Source organism: Chrysemys picta, chromosome 9 (assembly GCF_011386835.1).
Source record: "Chrysemys picta bellii isolate R12L10 chromosome 9, ASM1138683v2, whole genome shotgun sequence".
Lineage (NCBI taxonomy): Eukaryota > Metazoa > Chordata > Testudines > Emydidae > Chrysemys > Chrysemys picta.
The window spans coordinates 40,468,907-40,485,147 of record NC_088799.1 but is presented as its reverse complement, the minus strand read 5'-3'; the positions used below and the strand labels follow the sequence as shown (position 1 = coordinate 40,485,147).

General features: G+C 40.7%; 1 protein-coding gene across 15 annotated transcripts in view; it reads right to left on the bottom strand.

Annotated features, from left to right (window-relative positions):
• SPSB4 (splA/ryanodine receptor domain and SOCS box containing 4) overlaps positions 1–16,241 on the bottom strand; it is a 304,370-nt gene that overhangs the window by 93,331 nt on the left and 194,798 nt on the right. For 13 of the 15 annotated variants that reach the window (XR_010590678.1, XM_065558061.1, XM_042853572.2 and 10 more), the window contains one exon: positions 11,194–12,049. Coding sequence is in view for 13 of the 15 variants with exons in the window: in XM_065558061.1 (XP_065414133.1) it covers positions 11,194–11,887 (694 nt within the window). In the remaining 2 variants the exon portion in view is untranslated. Of the gene's footprint in view, positions 1–9,317; positions 9,415–11,177; positions 12,050–16,241 lie in introns of all 15 variants that reach the window. The other 2 variants (XR_010590679.1, XM_065558062.1) reach the window with 2 other exon arrangements.

Below are 16,241 nucleotides of genomic sequence, written 5' to 3'. Positions count from 1 at the left end.
GGAAAGGCACCTGTGTACATTGTTGTCTGTCCATGCAATAATCACCAGATTAGAAAGATGTATGCGTCTGATTTGAAAATGTCCTTTCTTGGATTTATGAGGGCCACAGACTCACTGGTTTCTGTTCTCTGCATCCTTAGACCAGACCTATCAATCAGTGCACCTTCACCTCTGAGAAGCTACCAGCTGGGACACTTGAATAGGTTAGGAATTCTCTAACCACTCTAAGGGTAAGGAGAATTAAGTATTAAGACTCAATAGAACAATCCTCCTGCACAGCAAGAACAGCAAACTGCTCCAATTAATAATCCCATATTTTGCCACAATTAACAGCCTATTCAGGGTGGGTGGGATTTGCAGACTTCATTACTCCAAGAAAGGACATTTAAAAGTAAAGCACAGATACATTTTCCTCTATAATGAGGTCCACAGATATATAACATTGGGACTTTTCATAGCAGTGTTTACTTGGGTAGAGAATATTATAACAGTTATGTACAGATGCAAAAGAGGATAACCCTTTCCTAATAGTTATTGGGAGCACAAGTGTAATGAAGGCAATATCAGATGATGACTGGATGTCCATTTTGTAGAATCTGGGGAAGGTATGAACAGATGACTGGTAGCAACTTTATACTTTTTCTTGCATGAGGCATATAATCTTGCTGCCCATGAAGTTGCCACAGTTCTGAAGTAGTGCGCTCTGATTTTGGAAAATGGAGTTACATTTTTTTTTTTACTTGTATTCTTCGGAGATATAGTATGCTAGCCCACCTGGAAATGGAAAAATTTTGAAGCCTTCTTTCCCTTTGATACCAGATGATAAAGCCCAAAGAAAGCATTTACTTTTCTGAACCGAATAGGGTGATAAATAGATAATTTTGAGAGCTCTGTGGGCATCCAAAGTATTTCTCTCTGAGGCACAATGGAGGTGAGCAGAAGGATGGAAGGACAATTTCTTGGTAAGGAGGAAGGGTCGGTTTCGAGTACCACTTTAGCGTACATGGTCTAGTACTGAGGTTCCAGGAAAAGAGCTCCTACCTTAGTTAAGACACCTGTGAACTGATAGGATTGCAATCAAAAAGGCCACTTTAAGTAACAAAGTAATGAGACCCTTTCATGAGTGGTTCAAACAAAAGGTCTGTCAGGGCACTGAGAACTAGTTTAAGAAGGATTTAAAATGTTTCATCTGTTGTTCTAAGTATATATCTCCCATGACTGTATTTGTGAAGACATAGAATTGGAAAACCATAATACACAGTCATGGTGAATATCGATAAAACCATGTATAATGGTCAGTATGTTTTAAAGAATTAATAAGCAACCTTGGTATTATGCCACAATCTGCTGTGACTGAACTCCAGCTTTTCAAGACAGAGCTTCTGCACTTCATGATGGCAAAAGCTTACACTATATGAAAGCTAAAACCTGGAAGTTCTATAACTAAACTCCAACACTGTTGATCATTTCTAGTGTAACTTGGTTATGGCAGTTATTTAAACAATGGAAACACTGAAATCAAATTAAATACTTTGTGCCTTTTGCCCATATATCAACTTTGCCTATTGAAATGGACATATCGATCTTCAAATTGGGATTATAATTTACAAATAAAAAGTGATGAAATTGCTACTCCTGGGGGAAATTCTGCGCCATAGCATGTGTGCAGAATTCATGTCCCCCGCAGATTTTTTTGCTTTCCCACGGAAAAAGGAGGAGTGTGTCACGGAAGCCAAAGGAGGATAAGATTTCAAGAAGCACATGTCTGACTGCATTGAAGGCACAGAATTCTCTCAGGAGTAAATTTCCTAGTCGTGTTTGATAGTGTATATGACACAATAGTGAGATATTTATAAAAAAGCCTTCATGTAATGCTTTGTTGGTGGCTCACTGGTTTTAATTCAACCTACAGCACAGCAACTTTGCCCGTTACAATAAATGTCCGTGAATAAATAAGGCTCGTTAGAATAACTGAGTAATAAAATCAAGAGAGATGTTAGACAACCCTCAGATATAATTAATTCCAACGACTTGAAGAAATAACCTTGTTAATTCTGACTATAGAGAATTATTAAGCAACCATCTCTGATAGCACACACTTGAGCAGTTTGTAACTCCTTAACTGATACTCAAGTGCCCTTGTCCTCCTGACCCCTGAAATTTGAAATGAGCCATTTCACACTTTTCATACTGAAGGATAATGGTCTTTCAAATCAAACAAATTCTATTTAGTTAACGGGGCAGGAAGATAGACACAATTAACCTCTCTGATATGAAGACAAAAGGTTTGCCAGCCACATTCCAATCATCTAGTCTTTTTCTTTACCAGAGGATTAGACCACAATTCCAAAACAATTTTCAACTAGATGCCAATACATTAATTTAAAGCCACATTCATTTTTCTTTAAACATAGAATCTAGAGCTCTATGCACTGCTTTATACCTGATGAATTAGTCCAATTCCCCATTCTTTTTAGTGACCCCCCTCCAGTTTAAGGACTACCTTAAAATGCCTTTTCTTCTATTTTGTTATAAAGATGGAAAAACAAAACTAACTACCAATTTGTTCATAATGTCTAGTGTAATACAAGACTAGCTTATAATGTATCAGATTCCTTTGCAGAATCCAGCACACTGAAATATGTAATGGTATGAATCTTTAGGCTTGGTCTACACTTAAGTTATATTGGCATAGCTACATCAGTCAGGGGTGTGAAAAACCACACTCCTGACCGACAACTATGCCAACAACCACACCAGGGTAGATGCAACTATGGTAGAAGATGAGGGCTTCTGCCAATGTAGCTAACCTCATTCAGGAAAGCAGTGTTCCTGAAACCGAAAACTCCTTCTGTTGGTGTAGGTTGTGTCTATACTAGGGGGCTATGGCAGCATTGCTATGCCAAAACAGACTCTGTGGTGTATACATACTTTTAGCCCTGCCAGGTAAGTGTAGAACTGCAACCAAATTAAAGAAGAATTTCTCCATGCTAAAATTGCTCCTTCTTCCAAAGGGTACCAACCTAGCATTAAAAATATATATATAGATATTAGCCAGACATCGAAGGAGAGAAAACTTGACAAAAAGTCACTTGTTTACAAATCTGGACATAGTTTAATATACTAGATCAGCCATTAGAGGTCATGAGGTTTAACTTAATTGTTTAAACTATAAGAAATTGTATGAAGTGGAAAACTAATGTACTTCTTAATTTTTAAATAGTGCAGAGACAACATTGTTTTTTGGAACTAAATCACAGCTACATAAAATATATATAACCACATGTGACAGGACTAGAAATCAAAAGTTCCACTATATTCTATCAAATGCTTTCTCTGCATCAAGTGATAACAAAAGAAATGGATTTTTCCCCTAAAATCTGGGATTAGGAAGTTTAGGCATATAACAGTCTTTACTTACATGATCACATACTATTCCCCCCACCCCCCAGGATTCCTTCCTCATTCAAAACACTGAACAAACAGTACACATTGAATGTGATGCAAGCCATTACTTTGTTTTAATCCTCATTTTGCAGTATGACCCATGTCTTATTTACTGCACACTACTGAAATGCTGTTCTGAAGACTGAATTATTAAATTTCCTCAAACTTTTCTAGGACACTCACCACTACAGTATTCGACTGCTTTACAGCTATTAATGAACTTATTTTCCCAATGCCTCTGTGGGATGAGGGGGTTTGTGGTGTTAATTTTGATAGAATAAATGGGCCCAGAGAGTGAAAGGTGTTATGTACAACACTAACCAGTTAAACACAGCTCAGGGTTTTGAGTATGGAGAGCTTGGCAAGTACACCATTAAATATCTTTCCATATTTTAGGAGATAATGAAAACAGTTAAAGCAACTGAAACATAAAGTAAGGTTCATTTTAACAATATTCCTTTATCCCTTTCCCTTTAGCTGTAGAGAGGTTCTATAGGAAAACACAACAGTTTTTATGATGGTATTAAAGACAGTAATAACCGTCCATGGGAGGGGGAGGGGGAGGCGGAGAATGTTAACTGATAGCTTGTCCAAACAAACAATTAGACCGTAGCAAGCAAGAGTGTTAATCTACCCCATTAGCCCGCTGAGATCAAACTGTTCATGTGCACCCTGCTGATGCCCAACAACAGTTCTTTAGAGTACTTTGAACTAGCCCTCTTTGAAAAGGGACCAGCCCAAAGCACTTTAATGAACTATTAATATGCATCAGAAGGGTGCACGTGAGCGGTTAGACTGTTGCAGGCTAATGTGTGGTAGATTCAAACTCCCTACTGCCTGCGGTCTAGTTGTTAGTGTGGACAAGCCCTGAGATGTTGTGGAGATGGTGTTGCTTTTATTGTGAAAGTTCAGATCTGCTTCCTTTAAGTCAATACAAGAGAAGCATGCACAAAATGGGACAGCAAAAGAAAGAATGCAGTTTCTGTCTCCGGGTGATTCTGACTTGGAACCTCACTGTTGGAGAAATACCGGCATAGCACAGAGTCTTTTCAACTATTCCAAGACCTGTCAAATTGTACCAGCAGTGGGCTGTTTAGAGCACTGCCTTTATCGGCCGCTCTAATCACAGGAGATTAGCTTTTATGCAGTCCATTTGTCTGAACATTTGCCTGCTGGGAGACACACACTGAGTAATATAAGAATCTATTTGTGCCACTGCTATAGAAGCATCCCCTTCTTTAAGTACCTTTTTTTAGGGAGACCCCCCCCCCACCAATCTATCTGAGCAATACAATGCATTTGAGCAGTCTCTCCGCGTTGCTCTAGACCTCACCTTGTAACTAAAGAATATTTATGTCTGCCTTCACCATTAGCTGTGAATAGGTTCATGTCTCAGATAAGGCCCCTTAGGGCATATGTCTACTCTGCAATTAAAACCCACTGGCTGGCCTGTACCAGTTGACTCGGGCTTGCAGGGCCGGGGCTAAGGGGATGTTTAATGGCGGTGCAGACATTCTGGCTTGGTTAGGACCCTGCAAGGTTGGAGGGTCCCAGAGCCCCAGTTGCAGCCCGAGCCCAAACGTCCACACCACAATTAAACAACCCGTTTGCCCGAGCCCCGCAAGCCCAAGTCAACTGGTGTGGGCCAAACACGGATGTCTAATTGCAGTGTAGACATACCTTAGACTGACCAAGCTCGCCTATGCTTAATCTAACAAATGGAGTAAATCCTTCATAAAAAGACCCAAGGTTTGAATCTCCACTCTGGAGCAGGGATTTGAGCTCAGATTTTACCCGTCCTTGGTAAGCATCCTAACCACCAGGCTATTGTGGGGTTGGTTGCTCTCAATCTCTCTTATTTGAGATGTTCCACTTTGTACAGATACTTATATATATTCATTATGCACATGCGAGAAAGAGAGAAAAGAATGACTCCAAAGCCTGGCGATTCGGCCACTCAGCGGGAAGGAAGGAAATGTGGATTCAAATTCTTTCTTTGAATGTACCATGGTTTGCTGGCCTGAAATTGAGTTTTCCAATCTGTTTGCAAATTTTTAACGTTTTTGAAACCAAATATTTTCCTTAACGAATCGCCCACCTCTATTTGATACCCAAGTAAAGTAAAGTAAAGTGCACTGCACTGAATGTGGCAACAAGAAGTATATGTTCTTGTTGGGGCAAAATACTGGCAACCCTTCTTGTCATTTAATAAAAAAAGTGAAATTGTCTCTGGAATTTAAGAGGGAAATGGGAAAACTATTTAATTTTTACATTAGTTGCCAATTAAGGGTTTCTCAATTTAGCTAGACTTTGTTTAGAACCCTGATGTTCATTTACTTTACAATCTGGTTTTGTACTATGGTACACAAAAAGAAACATTAAAATTGTTCACATTCAACGACACAAGTCTTTGCAAGGCCTTGGGTATAGGTTAGCAATCAGATGCTAGAGCCCAACCACCTCAAAGAGCTTACCAAACCCAAATGTCAGAACCTGTCTCTCACGATTTAAACTAGTCTCTATAAACAGGAGCACAGAAAAATCCAAGGGCCATCCCTGACAGTGTTTCAGGAAAATATTTTAATAGTTAAACCTGAAGCAATTTTGAACCATTGAGGCCATCTTTAGGTTTTCCATCCCTTAAAATTATTTGCAGTTAGGAGACTACGAAGTTTTAACTACAAACTTCCCTGAAGAAAAAGTAGATGAAGAAAAAAAAATATTTATAAAGCCCTACTCAGAACACCTGATCAACATATCACATAGCAACTTTGCCTATTAAGCCATATTCTAACATCTGAAAATATATGTGTAGAATATATATATATTCTACACATACACAATATATAATATTCTACACATACACACATGCTATTTTCAGATGTTAGAATATGGCTTAATAGGCAAAGTTGCTATGTGATATGTTGATCAGGTGTTCTGAGTAGGGCTTTATAAATATTTTTTTTCTTCATCTACTTTTTCTTCAGGGAAGTTTGTAGTTAAAACTTCGTAGTCTCCTAACTGCAAATAATTTTAAGGGATGGAAAATATAGAATAAACTATACGCAAAGATAGGGCACACTATAGATATATATATATGCCAGCAGTATGTACGGGAAAAAATACATACAGTAATTAAATTAAAAATCCATTATATAAGAGATCAAAGACTGAATATATCTGCATTTCTAATAAAACAGCTCTGTTTGATGAAGCGGGGAGAAGAGATCATCATGTGCAAGATACTACATTGCACTGAGAGCCCACTCAGTGTAATGGGAGTGGGGGGACTGACAATCAGGGAGTCTGTTATGGTTCCTTGAGTCTCTTCCCAGTCTGAGGCCAGAGCAGCTTAATGGGTGTTCTAATGTGCACCAGTGGACAACCAGCATCAGCTGGCAACTGTCCTCCAGGTAAAGATGGCCAAAGAGTAGTATGCTCTGTACGCTCTCCTCTCATCCCTCTCCACATGCTTCCCATGTCAAGATCATGGGGCAGGGAGGCATAGGTATTCAAGGCTTGCTGGTGCTCCCTAGCAGAGACAACAAGGCCAGATTTCATTCCCTTTGTGCTGCCAGCAGGGTACAAAAGCAGAGAATCTTAGTATTTCATTGCTAAAAATAAAGGACACTCAGATGGAGACAGGAGAAGAACAACAATGCTTTAGACCTACAGTACTATGTTCCATCTCCAAAGATGACAGAAAGGTAAACACTACAATCAAAGAGAGCATGGTTATAGTCAGGTCACAAAGATTCACAGAGCAGAGTTGTCTTCTCTCTGTATGACACATCACTATCAGAATGATATATCAAATTTGTGACACTGTGACAAGAACAGAAGTTTATCACAAATATGTAAATCCATCACTTAATCTGTCATTTTTATTCCTTTTTCCTTTTTTCACTCTTTGCTAAGCAACTATGCTATATGGGCATCGGAGGATTCTAAAACTCTCATCTGAACAGCAAGTAGTCAGAGCACTTATGTGAACAGGACACTTCAGAAGATAAAACAAATATGTAAAAATGGGCTTTATCGTAAAGTCATTTGATTTGTGTATCTAGTGGGTGCATGTCACCACACCCAGGAGATCAGCCTGTTTGAATCTTGAGAATATGAAAAGTTATTAAAATATACAACAAGATCTAGCTCTACAAAAGGGATGGAACTATGAACCTGTGACCAGAAACACCTTGAGTTAGTCAATGCCTAGCCAGCAGGCAGAGTGGCTTTAAACTTCATCACACCAATCAGCCAAATTGTTGGGCCTAGATAAATATACTCCTAATCCAGTCTATTTTAAAAAGTTACCCACATTAAAGGTCCGAAAATCCACCCACTGACTTCCATGAGTGCAGGATCAAAATCTAAAAGAGCTCTCCCATGCCACCGAAAAGACCAAAGCTTTCCTCTAAGTGAACGGAAGTCAAGAAGATTATCCTTCAAGAAACAGGATGGAAGATTATTTTTTCTCTTCTATCATTTTATAGACCACAATTATCATCTAGCATGGTATAACTATTACCTCTTCCCCGCTATGACACTGCACTCCATGTTCTTCATGGTGATATTAGGAAACGATTATGGCATAATTATGATGCATTTTGTACAAAATGAGCATAGAAGGGGTCATTGGAAAAGTTATGATTTGCTGAATATGATTATCTTATTTGTATGCATGTTATGAATACACCGCTACCTCGATATAATGCGACCCGATATAACATGATATAACGCGGTAAAGCAGTGCTCCAGGGGGGCTGAGCTGCGCATTCCGGCGGATCAAAGCAAGTTCGATATAACGCGGTTTCACCTATAACACGGTAAGACTTTTTGGCTCCCGAGGACAGCATTATATCGGGGTAGAGGTGTATTGACTATGTATCTGTATTTCAAATGTAGTTACACCTGGGCGACACCCACTAGGCAAGATGCTTCTGTGAAGGGCCTGTTCAAGGAAGTGGGCCATTAGGGAAAACAATAGGCCTTAGGAGAAGCTTATCACTCACCTGGTGAGCCTTCCTGAGAATGCTCCAGACAGCCTGTAATGACTGACATGACTCAGCAAGATATGCAAGAGCATGTGACCAGGCCACTCCGTCTGGGAACCAAGTTTTTTGTTTGTTCTTTTTTTTTGGGGGGGGGGGGGAAGAGAGAGAAGGCTCCTGCCATATGCTAAAGCTATGTAAAGCAGGGAGTGACATTATCTGTTGTTCTTCACTCCCCACACAAGGAAACTCCTCAAAACACTTAAGTAACAAAGACTGAACTGGGGGAAGTGCTGGACTCAGGCTAAAAATCCCTTTAGCCTATGTATGAAAACCTGGAGATCCCAAGCTGCAAAGCAAGTGCAGCTAATGCCTTGAGAATCTGCAAGCCTGCTTGTATCATCAGTCAGGATGAGAGATTGTCAATTCAAATCCTATCTTTCTAGTATGTTAAGCTTAGTTTGCGTTTTTGTTTATTTACTAGGTAATCTGCTTTGTTCTGTTTGCTATCACTTAAATTCTATCTTTTTGTAGTTAATGAACTTATTTTATGTTTTAATCTAAACCAGTAACTTTGGAGTGAAGTGCTTGGAAATCTTAGCTCAAGGGGCAGGAGCTGTTGCATTTCCTCTCCACATTAAGGGGAGGCGAACTGCATAATAAATTCATACTGGTCGGGGTTTTGACCATAGCCTGCATGTAACTGCAGCTGGGTGTACCCCTACCTGTGTGAATGCTGGTGGAAGTGTAGGACTGGGAGCAGGTCTGTAGCTTGTCACAGCAGCACAGTGAGAGAGGGAGCTCAGGCTCAGTGGTACCTCAGTTCCAGGTGGTACCCCAGGGGGAACCCATCACACCTGCTACTTATCCATTTTGTACCTTCTTTTTCTTTCTGCCTCCTCCTTTCTTCCTACTTGTGGACATCCTCCCCATCCTTTCTATCTTCTGATACTCAGTTGAGTAACCCACAAAATAGCTACAATGGAACAGAAGTTAATGGGAAGGAGTTTTATCAGGTTGGATAGTTTTACAGAGGGTATTTTCTAACAGCAACCAGGGGTCCTCTGTCCAGCACTCTCCATTTACAATATGAGAAGGGGTTAAGAAGAAAGTTAAATAAAAAGAAAGAGTTTGGAAAAAGTTGAGATATTATAATGGAACATAACGGACTTTAACGCGACAGACACTGAGCTTTTGCTTATCTACATGACATCCCCAGCATGTGAAACAAGTTGTATGTTTGCACTGAATTCGTATTTATTCAGTTTCCAAAAATAAAAAGAAGAAATCCAAGTTGTTATAGCACACTGTCAAAAAGAACTCTTTCCAGGTTTCAAATTAATGGCTACAAAACTTTTGATCCTTTAATCTTCCTCCTTTTAAGGCACTAGAAAGTCTCATTTGATTTTTAGCTGCAATATGCTTGTAAGGGTTCTGCTCATAAGTTTTTCTCCTGAATGAGAGTGCTATGTATGTGTGTTAAAAGATAATCTTAAAACAGGGTCAAGTTCTTTAATTATGATTTTACAGCAGCTCACATATCAAATATAAGGCTAATGAGCAGAGAATTACTTTTGGTGGAGACAATTTAGTCTATCCCATTAGAAGCTAAAAGGAGAAACACAAATCTAAAGGGATATGTCTCTCCCAGAACTATTGAGAGAGAGGGCGCGCGCGCACATTTTCTATTAAATTTTTCTTTACAAGAAATAGCCAATACTCTAATTCACAACGTAAAGTTCCAGGACCAGCAAACTTTTATCCAGCTAGCTATTTCAGTCACACACACTATGAATTTATATTTATGGTTCAGGGCCAGACTGCACCCCAGATTGTACACCGTGTGAACCAGTAAGAAGAAAGTGCCCCTTACCACCTTGAGAGGCCTGTCTGTTCCAACCCTCACAGTTCAGGAGTGAAGCAGGCTCCAAAGAGCAGCTGCATCTACTCTCTAAACCCCCACACATGCTTGTCCCCCACAGTGCCCAAGCAGCAGAGCTGTGCCAGCATGTCAGTAGATGTTTGCTAAACTGGATATAGGGCTTATTCTGCTCCTGGAGCTGCAAGGAAACCTGGAAGTAGGCTTTGATTCGCAAGCCAATCTCTCTTGCACTGCCACTGGAGAAGCCTACATCATCATACTGTCCCTTGTTCTGGATAGTTTGTTAATTCATGATCAAGCCTCAAAATCAGAGCTAAAGAAGAATATTAAAATTCATTTTCAGAAAGGGTAACTCATCTTTTGCTGTAATCTGTCAAGAAGGTAAGAAAAGGAGCTCACTTACAAAATCATTTAAATTTCAATATCTTAAAAATATTAACTTCAAGTAAACCAGAACTTTACAATGAAAATGCATTAAAAGCTTTCTGGATATTTTCCCAGGCTGCCCATTTCACTGAAATAAAATGACTTTTGCAAGACAGATTTCCAGACATTCTCTATGCCAGAAGACCAAGTATAAGTTAGAGAGACAGTTAATTTGTACTACAGGATTCAAACAAGGTCTTAGGACCTGGGTTGATATTTTGACACAACCCACAGCCACACGCTGCCGTCTGTGGAATAGAAGTTAATGGGTAGGAGTTTTATCAGGTTGGATAGTTTTACAGAGGGTATTTTCTAACAGCAACCAGGGGTCCTCTGTCCAGCACTCTCCATTTACAATACAAGAAGGGGTTAAGAAGAAAGTTAAATAAAAAGAAAGAGTTTGGAAAAAGTTGAGATATTATAATGCATACGTTTGATAACACTTACGATCAAGTCCATTGATGTATCTCATTGTAATTTCACAGTGCCCCCAAACTGCACTGACTACAGGGTAAAGTTTTTTCCCTTTCAGTCCTCGGAAGGCCACTCCAAGATACTGTCCATCTACAATGAAGCTAAGCGTTCCTTCATCCATATCCAAAACTACCAATAAGGAGTCTGGGAGTACAAAAGACTCATCTGGTTCCAAAAAAACAGGATACGTCACCCCAGGCTGGTTTTTACAATTGTGATAAAGTTTGTTACGTCCCAGATCCCAGCCCCATGATTCACTATTGCTACCAACCAATGATGTATATCCTACAGAATGTAATGGAGCTTCTGCTGTTGATACACCCACCACAGCATGTGTTCCTCGTTGCCTAGTGGGCCAGTGAATTTGCCAGACATGTAGGCCTCTTGTGTAGCCAACTTTGCCCCGGATGCAATCTGTGCTTTGGGCAACTGGGTGCCTATGAAAAGTTAGTTTGTCATCTTCTTTTACAAATATATTTAAAGATCGATCTTCATTGTTCCAAGCATGTTTATACTGGACCTCCAGTTGGGAAGGGGGCATATCCAGCAACATGTCCAGTCGAGCAGGCTTGCAAAAATCTGGTCCCCTCAGCTCTCGTTTAACAGGTCTATAAGGGGGCTCCCTCACATCCACAGACTTTATGCTCCCTGAGATTTTCTGGCCCATTTCTTGGCTGCAGATTCAGAAAGGAGAAAGAAAGGTTGACTTTGGCCCAATGTTACCTCATGAAAGCACTTGCACGCTGAGCCAGGGACTCGACAAGCAGACTGGATTTATTTCTCCCGTTTGGAGCCCTTTAGCAGCAATGGTTTCAGAGAAAACACACTCCTGAAAGAGAACCAAGAATTTTCAGTTAATTAAAGAAAGCCAGTTTATCGTCTCAAACATTTTTGAAAACTTCTTTTGATCCCAGCTAGGTTATTTTAAACAACAAGTACTAACATTTCTCTGCTTTTTGTTCTCTGTCCTGCAGTACTAACCAGACTGCCAGCAGGATATTCTGAGCCCACCAGCATACAGAATACAGACAGTAATTTCCTCCAATTCATAATAGGATACAGACATTCTCCACCTTCTGCCCTTCCACCCATTTAGTCTAGCCAGGGCCATAGTGTCTTGTACAAGGCATATATTATTCCCCCGCAATAGGCATTAACATTATATTCAGCTGCATAATGATTTTTATTTACTCTTTTCGTTTCATTTTCTCACAACTAGGTCCTATGTCAGAGCCCCCTTTTCTTTTTAACTGTTCCTGTCTTTATATGCCCTTATAATCCAAGGCTTTATCTTGTAACAGCAACAAACAGTGCTAATAACAAACAGCTGTGAAACTTGACTGCTTACCTTTAACATACCCTGCCCCTTAAATAAAAAGAGCATGAAACTGTCAAGCTTTATTTTCACTGAGTTTGGCAGGAGAAGAAAGAGGGAAGGAGAATAGGAGGATATAAATGCAGTAATGGAGTTCTCCAAGCTATTGAAACTATAGCATTGCAATTTCAGCTCTTTGCCAGCCACCCCCAATGGGGATATCTGGCTCAGAATGCAAGCTCTTGTGCTATATGTGTGGAACCCACATGTTGCACACTGCAGCATTTCATTATTTTTTAGCACAAATAAAGGATGAGAAACACTGGGAAGTACACATGGATTTTAGTATTCTATGCACAGGACAGGGTAACTGAGCTGGAAGAGCCCAAATATATTTAGAAGAGGGTGTTGAGGTTAATGGACATGCTCAGTAGCTGTTTCTGAAGCTGTATAGCTCATTGTGGGCAAGAAGACTGCCAGGTCACACCACTCTGGAAACATGAGCCAATAAGAACACAAAGATGAGAAGGTTTATAAATATAGGAGTGGAAGGCAGCCAATTAATTGGCTAATTGATGCAGTGCCAATAGATGTGTCTACTGTGAGGGCTGAGTCCCAAAGCGCTGTACCACTTTGTATACAGACTTGAGATTTCTGTTTTACCAACAGCTGTGGACCAGTCAACCAATAACCCAGGGACTGGAATATTGTGGAGATCCTGAGTGTTGGTGTTTGCTGACAGGAGGGAGGGAAGGAGACTGATTTTCTCCCTTTTCTAGCAGATGAAAATGGAACCAGTGTAATTTCTGTTGCTGCTGGTTCTGAACGGGGGCCAACAGAAGTTTTGTTTTTTTTAAATCCAGTTATTTCCCTCACTTATTAGAGCAGTCAATCTGTAACATTCCCGATAGTAGAAATATTTCACTTACAAGTGTATTTTCAAAGATATACCAAACCACTTCCTACAGCACCTAACCGCTCATTGCTGTGCAGCCACTCATCTGTAAACTTTCTGTAATTAGTGAATAAAATAAAGAACTCTCGTGGCTAATGAAAATATGCTGGGAAAAAGCTTCCTTTCTTCTTTCTTGTATGGAGCTCTGTATTTTTCAGTGAATGTAATAAAGACTGACACTATACAAAATGTCAACTCCATTGCTAGAGAGCTTACTCGCGGAGCCAAAGGAAACCAAAAAATGACCACAAAGATTTGTGGAACCTGCAAATACTGAAGTGCAAGACCATAAAGAGGAGTTGGGAAAATTAAAAACTACCTTTCCAGACAGCAGGCCAAATTCAGATACATGCACACTTCAACTTTTATGTGAATTGAGCATGCTTGAGAGAGGGCAGAAGTTGGGCCAGTGAGAATGTTTTTATACTTCAATATGTACTAATGGACTCGAGGGAGATAAAATATTGACAGTAAAAATATGGAATATTAGTATTAAAGAGCAAATATTATCAGTTAAGTGTTTTCCTGGGAGATCTGTTAAGCGGACCAATTCTGCTTAGGTTGTTTATAAAATGTGCCTTGTTACAAGAACTTAAAAGATGTATGCAATCTGAAATAGGGAGGAGAATATCAAAAGACAAAGGGCAGTTAGTAACCCCATTGACTTTTCTATGGGAGATGGGCACCTAAGTCCCAGATTTGAAAGTCTCCCCCACAAAACAGGACTATTGTAATTTTTCTGTGGGTATGATGAGAGGGGGGAATTTCTCACCAGTGCAGTGCATATACCATGCTGCTGCTTGCACTCCCCAAAGCAAAGGGGCAGGGTTTTACCTGCTAGTGCTAGCAATGGAAATCCCAGAGGTGACGTACCTGGGTAGACCATGGCCATACCTCCCTCCAATGCACCAAGAATTATATCATACCAATATCAAGCATCGTTATACCAGCATCACTATCTATACTAGAAATTGTAAAAATTTACCTGTTTCAGTTTCAAACCAATATAATTAAAGGGGTACAATTATTATGTAATGCAAGTTTAGTATTTACTTAGTTTTGTGCAAAACTAACAAGAGTAACATTGGGCTAAAACAATGTTTTTTGTAACCTCATACTGATACTAAATAATTTGATCTTACCCTGTCGCATTTTACCATTTGGTTAAAAAGGACACAGGATTGAACCATGTTACAGTTTTGCGTTACTGATGCTCCAAAGATTGTGAAGGGCACTAACTTAGTGGTTCTGCTCAAATTCATCCTTCCGGCAATTCCCTACTCTCACCAGACTTAACATGTTACCTTTGCTCTGTTTCACAACTCTGCATACCTACAAAGTCATTCCCTTTGTTACTACTGCAAGGCAGCCCAAGTCACAAGGCCAAATGAAGGCATGTTTGTTTAATTAAATACCACTGGACTGGAGCAGTTGAATGAAAAATTAAAGACTTAAAAGATATGCCATTACATTTTTCTAGTATAAGTGATTAAATGTAGGTTTTTCACCTTTTAGTGTGATGCAATCTCACATCCTTTCTCAGAGACAATCCGCACTGTAATTTTTCTATTACACAGATATTTTGAAGTTACTGCAACATGTGTAGGTTCCACTGCACCATTTTTACATAGCTCTTGTACAGTACTAGCAATGGATCACACTGCTTCATAATTTATAGGCACATAATCTTGCATTCTGGATCAGTCTGCATTAAATATTAGACGTGTGAAAAAGGATGAAAACTTTATTCAGGTTGCAAATCAAGCACTCAAAATTTAGGAAATTTTATGAATTAAGATTGCCCATTCAGCCTTAATGTGACCCTTTTGAGCATATGCATGATGATATAGGTTGTAATCATTACAACCATATCTTCCACGGGACCCGTTTCATTCAGTCCATGGGATGGATTTACTCTGCAAATGAACAGCGAAAGAGGCTGTTGTCTGTAGGACCCCTGCCTCATTTATTGCAGAATCTGGAAGTAGAGTTGCCAACTTTCTAATCTCACAAAACTAAACACCCTTGCCCCGCCCTTTCTCTTGCCCCTTCTCCAAGGCCCGGCCCCCCACTCAGTCCATCCTCGCTTTCTCTGTCACTTGCTCTCCCCCACCCTCACTCACTTTCACTGGGCTGGGGCAGGGGTGCAGTAGGTGGTGAGGGCTCCAGGGTGGGACCAGGAATGTGGGGCTCAGGGTGCAGGAGTGGGCTCCAGACTGGGGTGAGGGTTAGAGCTCTGGCTGGGGGTGCGGGCTCTGGGGTGGGTCCAGGGATGAGGGATTTGGGTGCACGAGGGGACTCAGGGCTGGGGCAGGAGGTTGGGTGCAGGAGGGAGGGAGTTAGGGTACAGGAGGGGGTTCCAACCTGGGGCAGGGTGTTGGAGTGCAGGAGAGGATTCAGGGTGCAGGGTCCAGCCGGGCAGCGCTTACCTCAGGCGGCTCCCGGTCAGCGGTGCCTGCCCAGGCTCCGCACAGCTCCCGGAAGTACCCGCCACATCCGGCTCCTATGCACAGGGGTGGCCAGGCAGTTCTATGTGGTGCTCGCTGCCCACGCCTACAGGCAACGCCCCAGCAGCTCCCATTGGCCACAGTTTCTCCCTCCCTGAAAGCTTTACCTCTTCTGCCTAATACTCTCCAACCTGTCCCTGACTCAAACCTGGCTCTGCATCCCATACTCCTCCTCTAGAGGGTCCCAATTTCCATTTATGATGTTTCTCATACCAGTCCCAGTCTCCCTGCTAGTAGTCGTCTC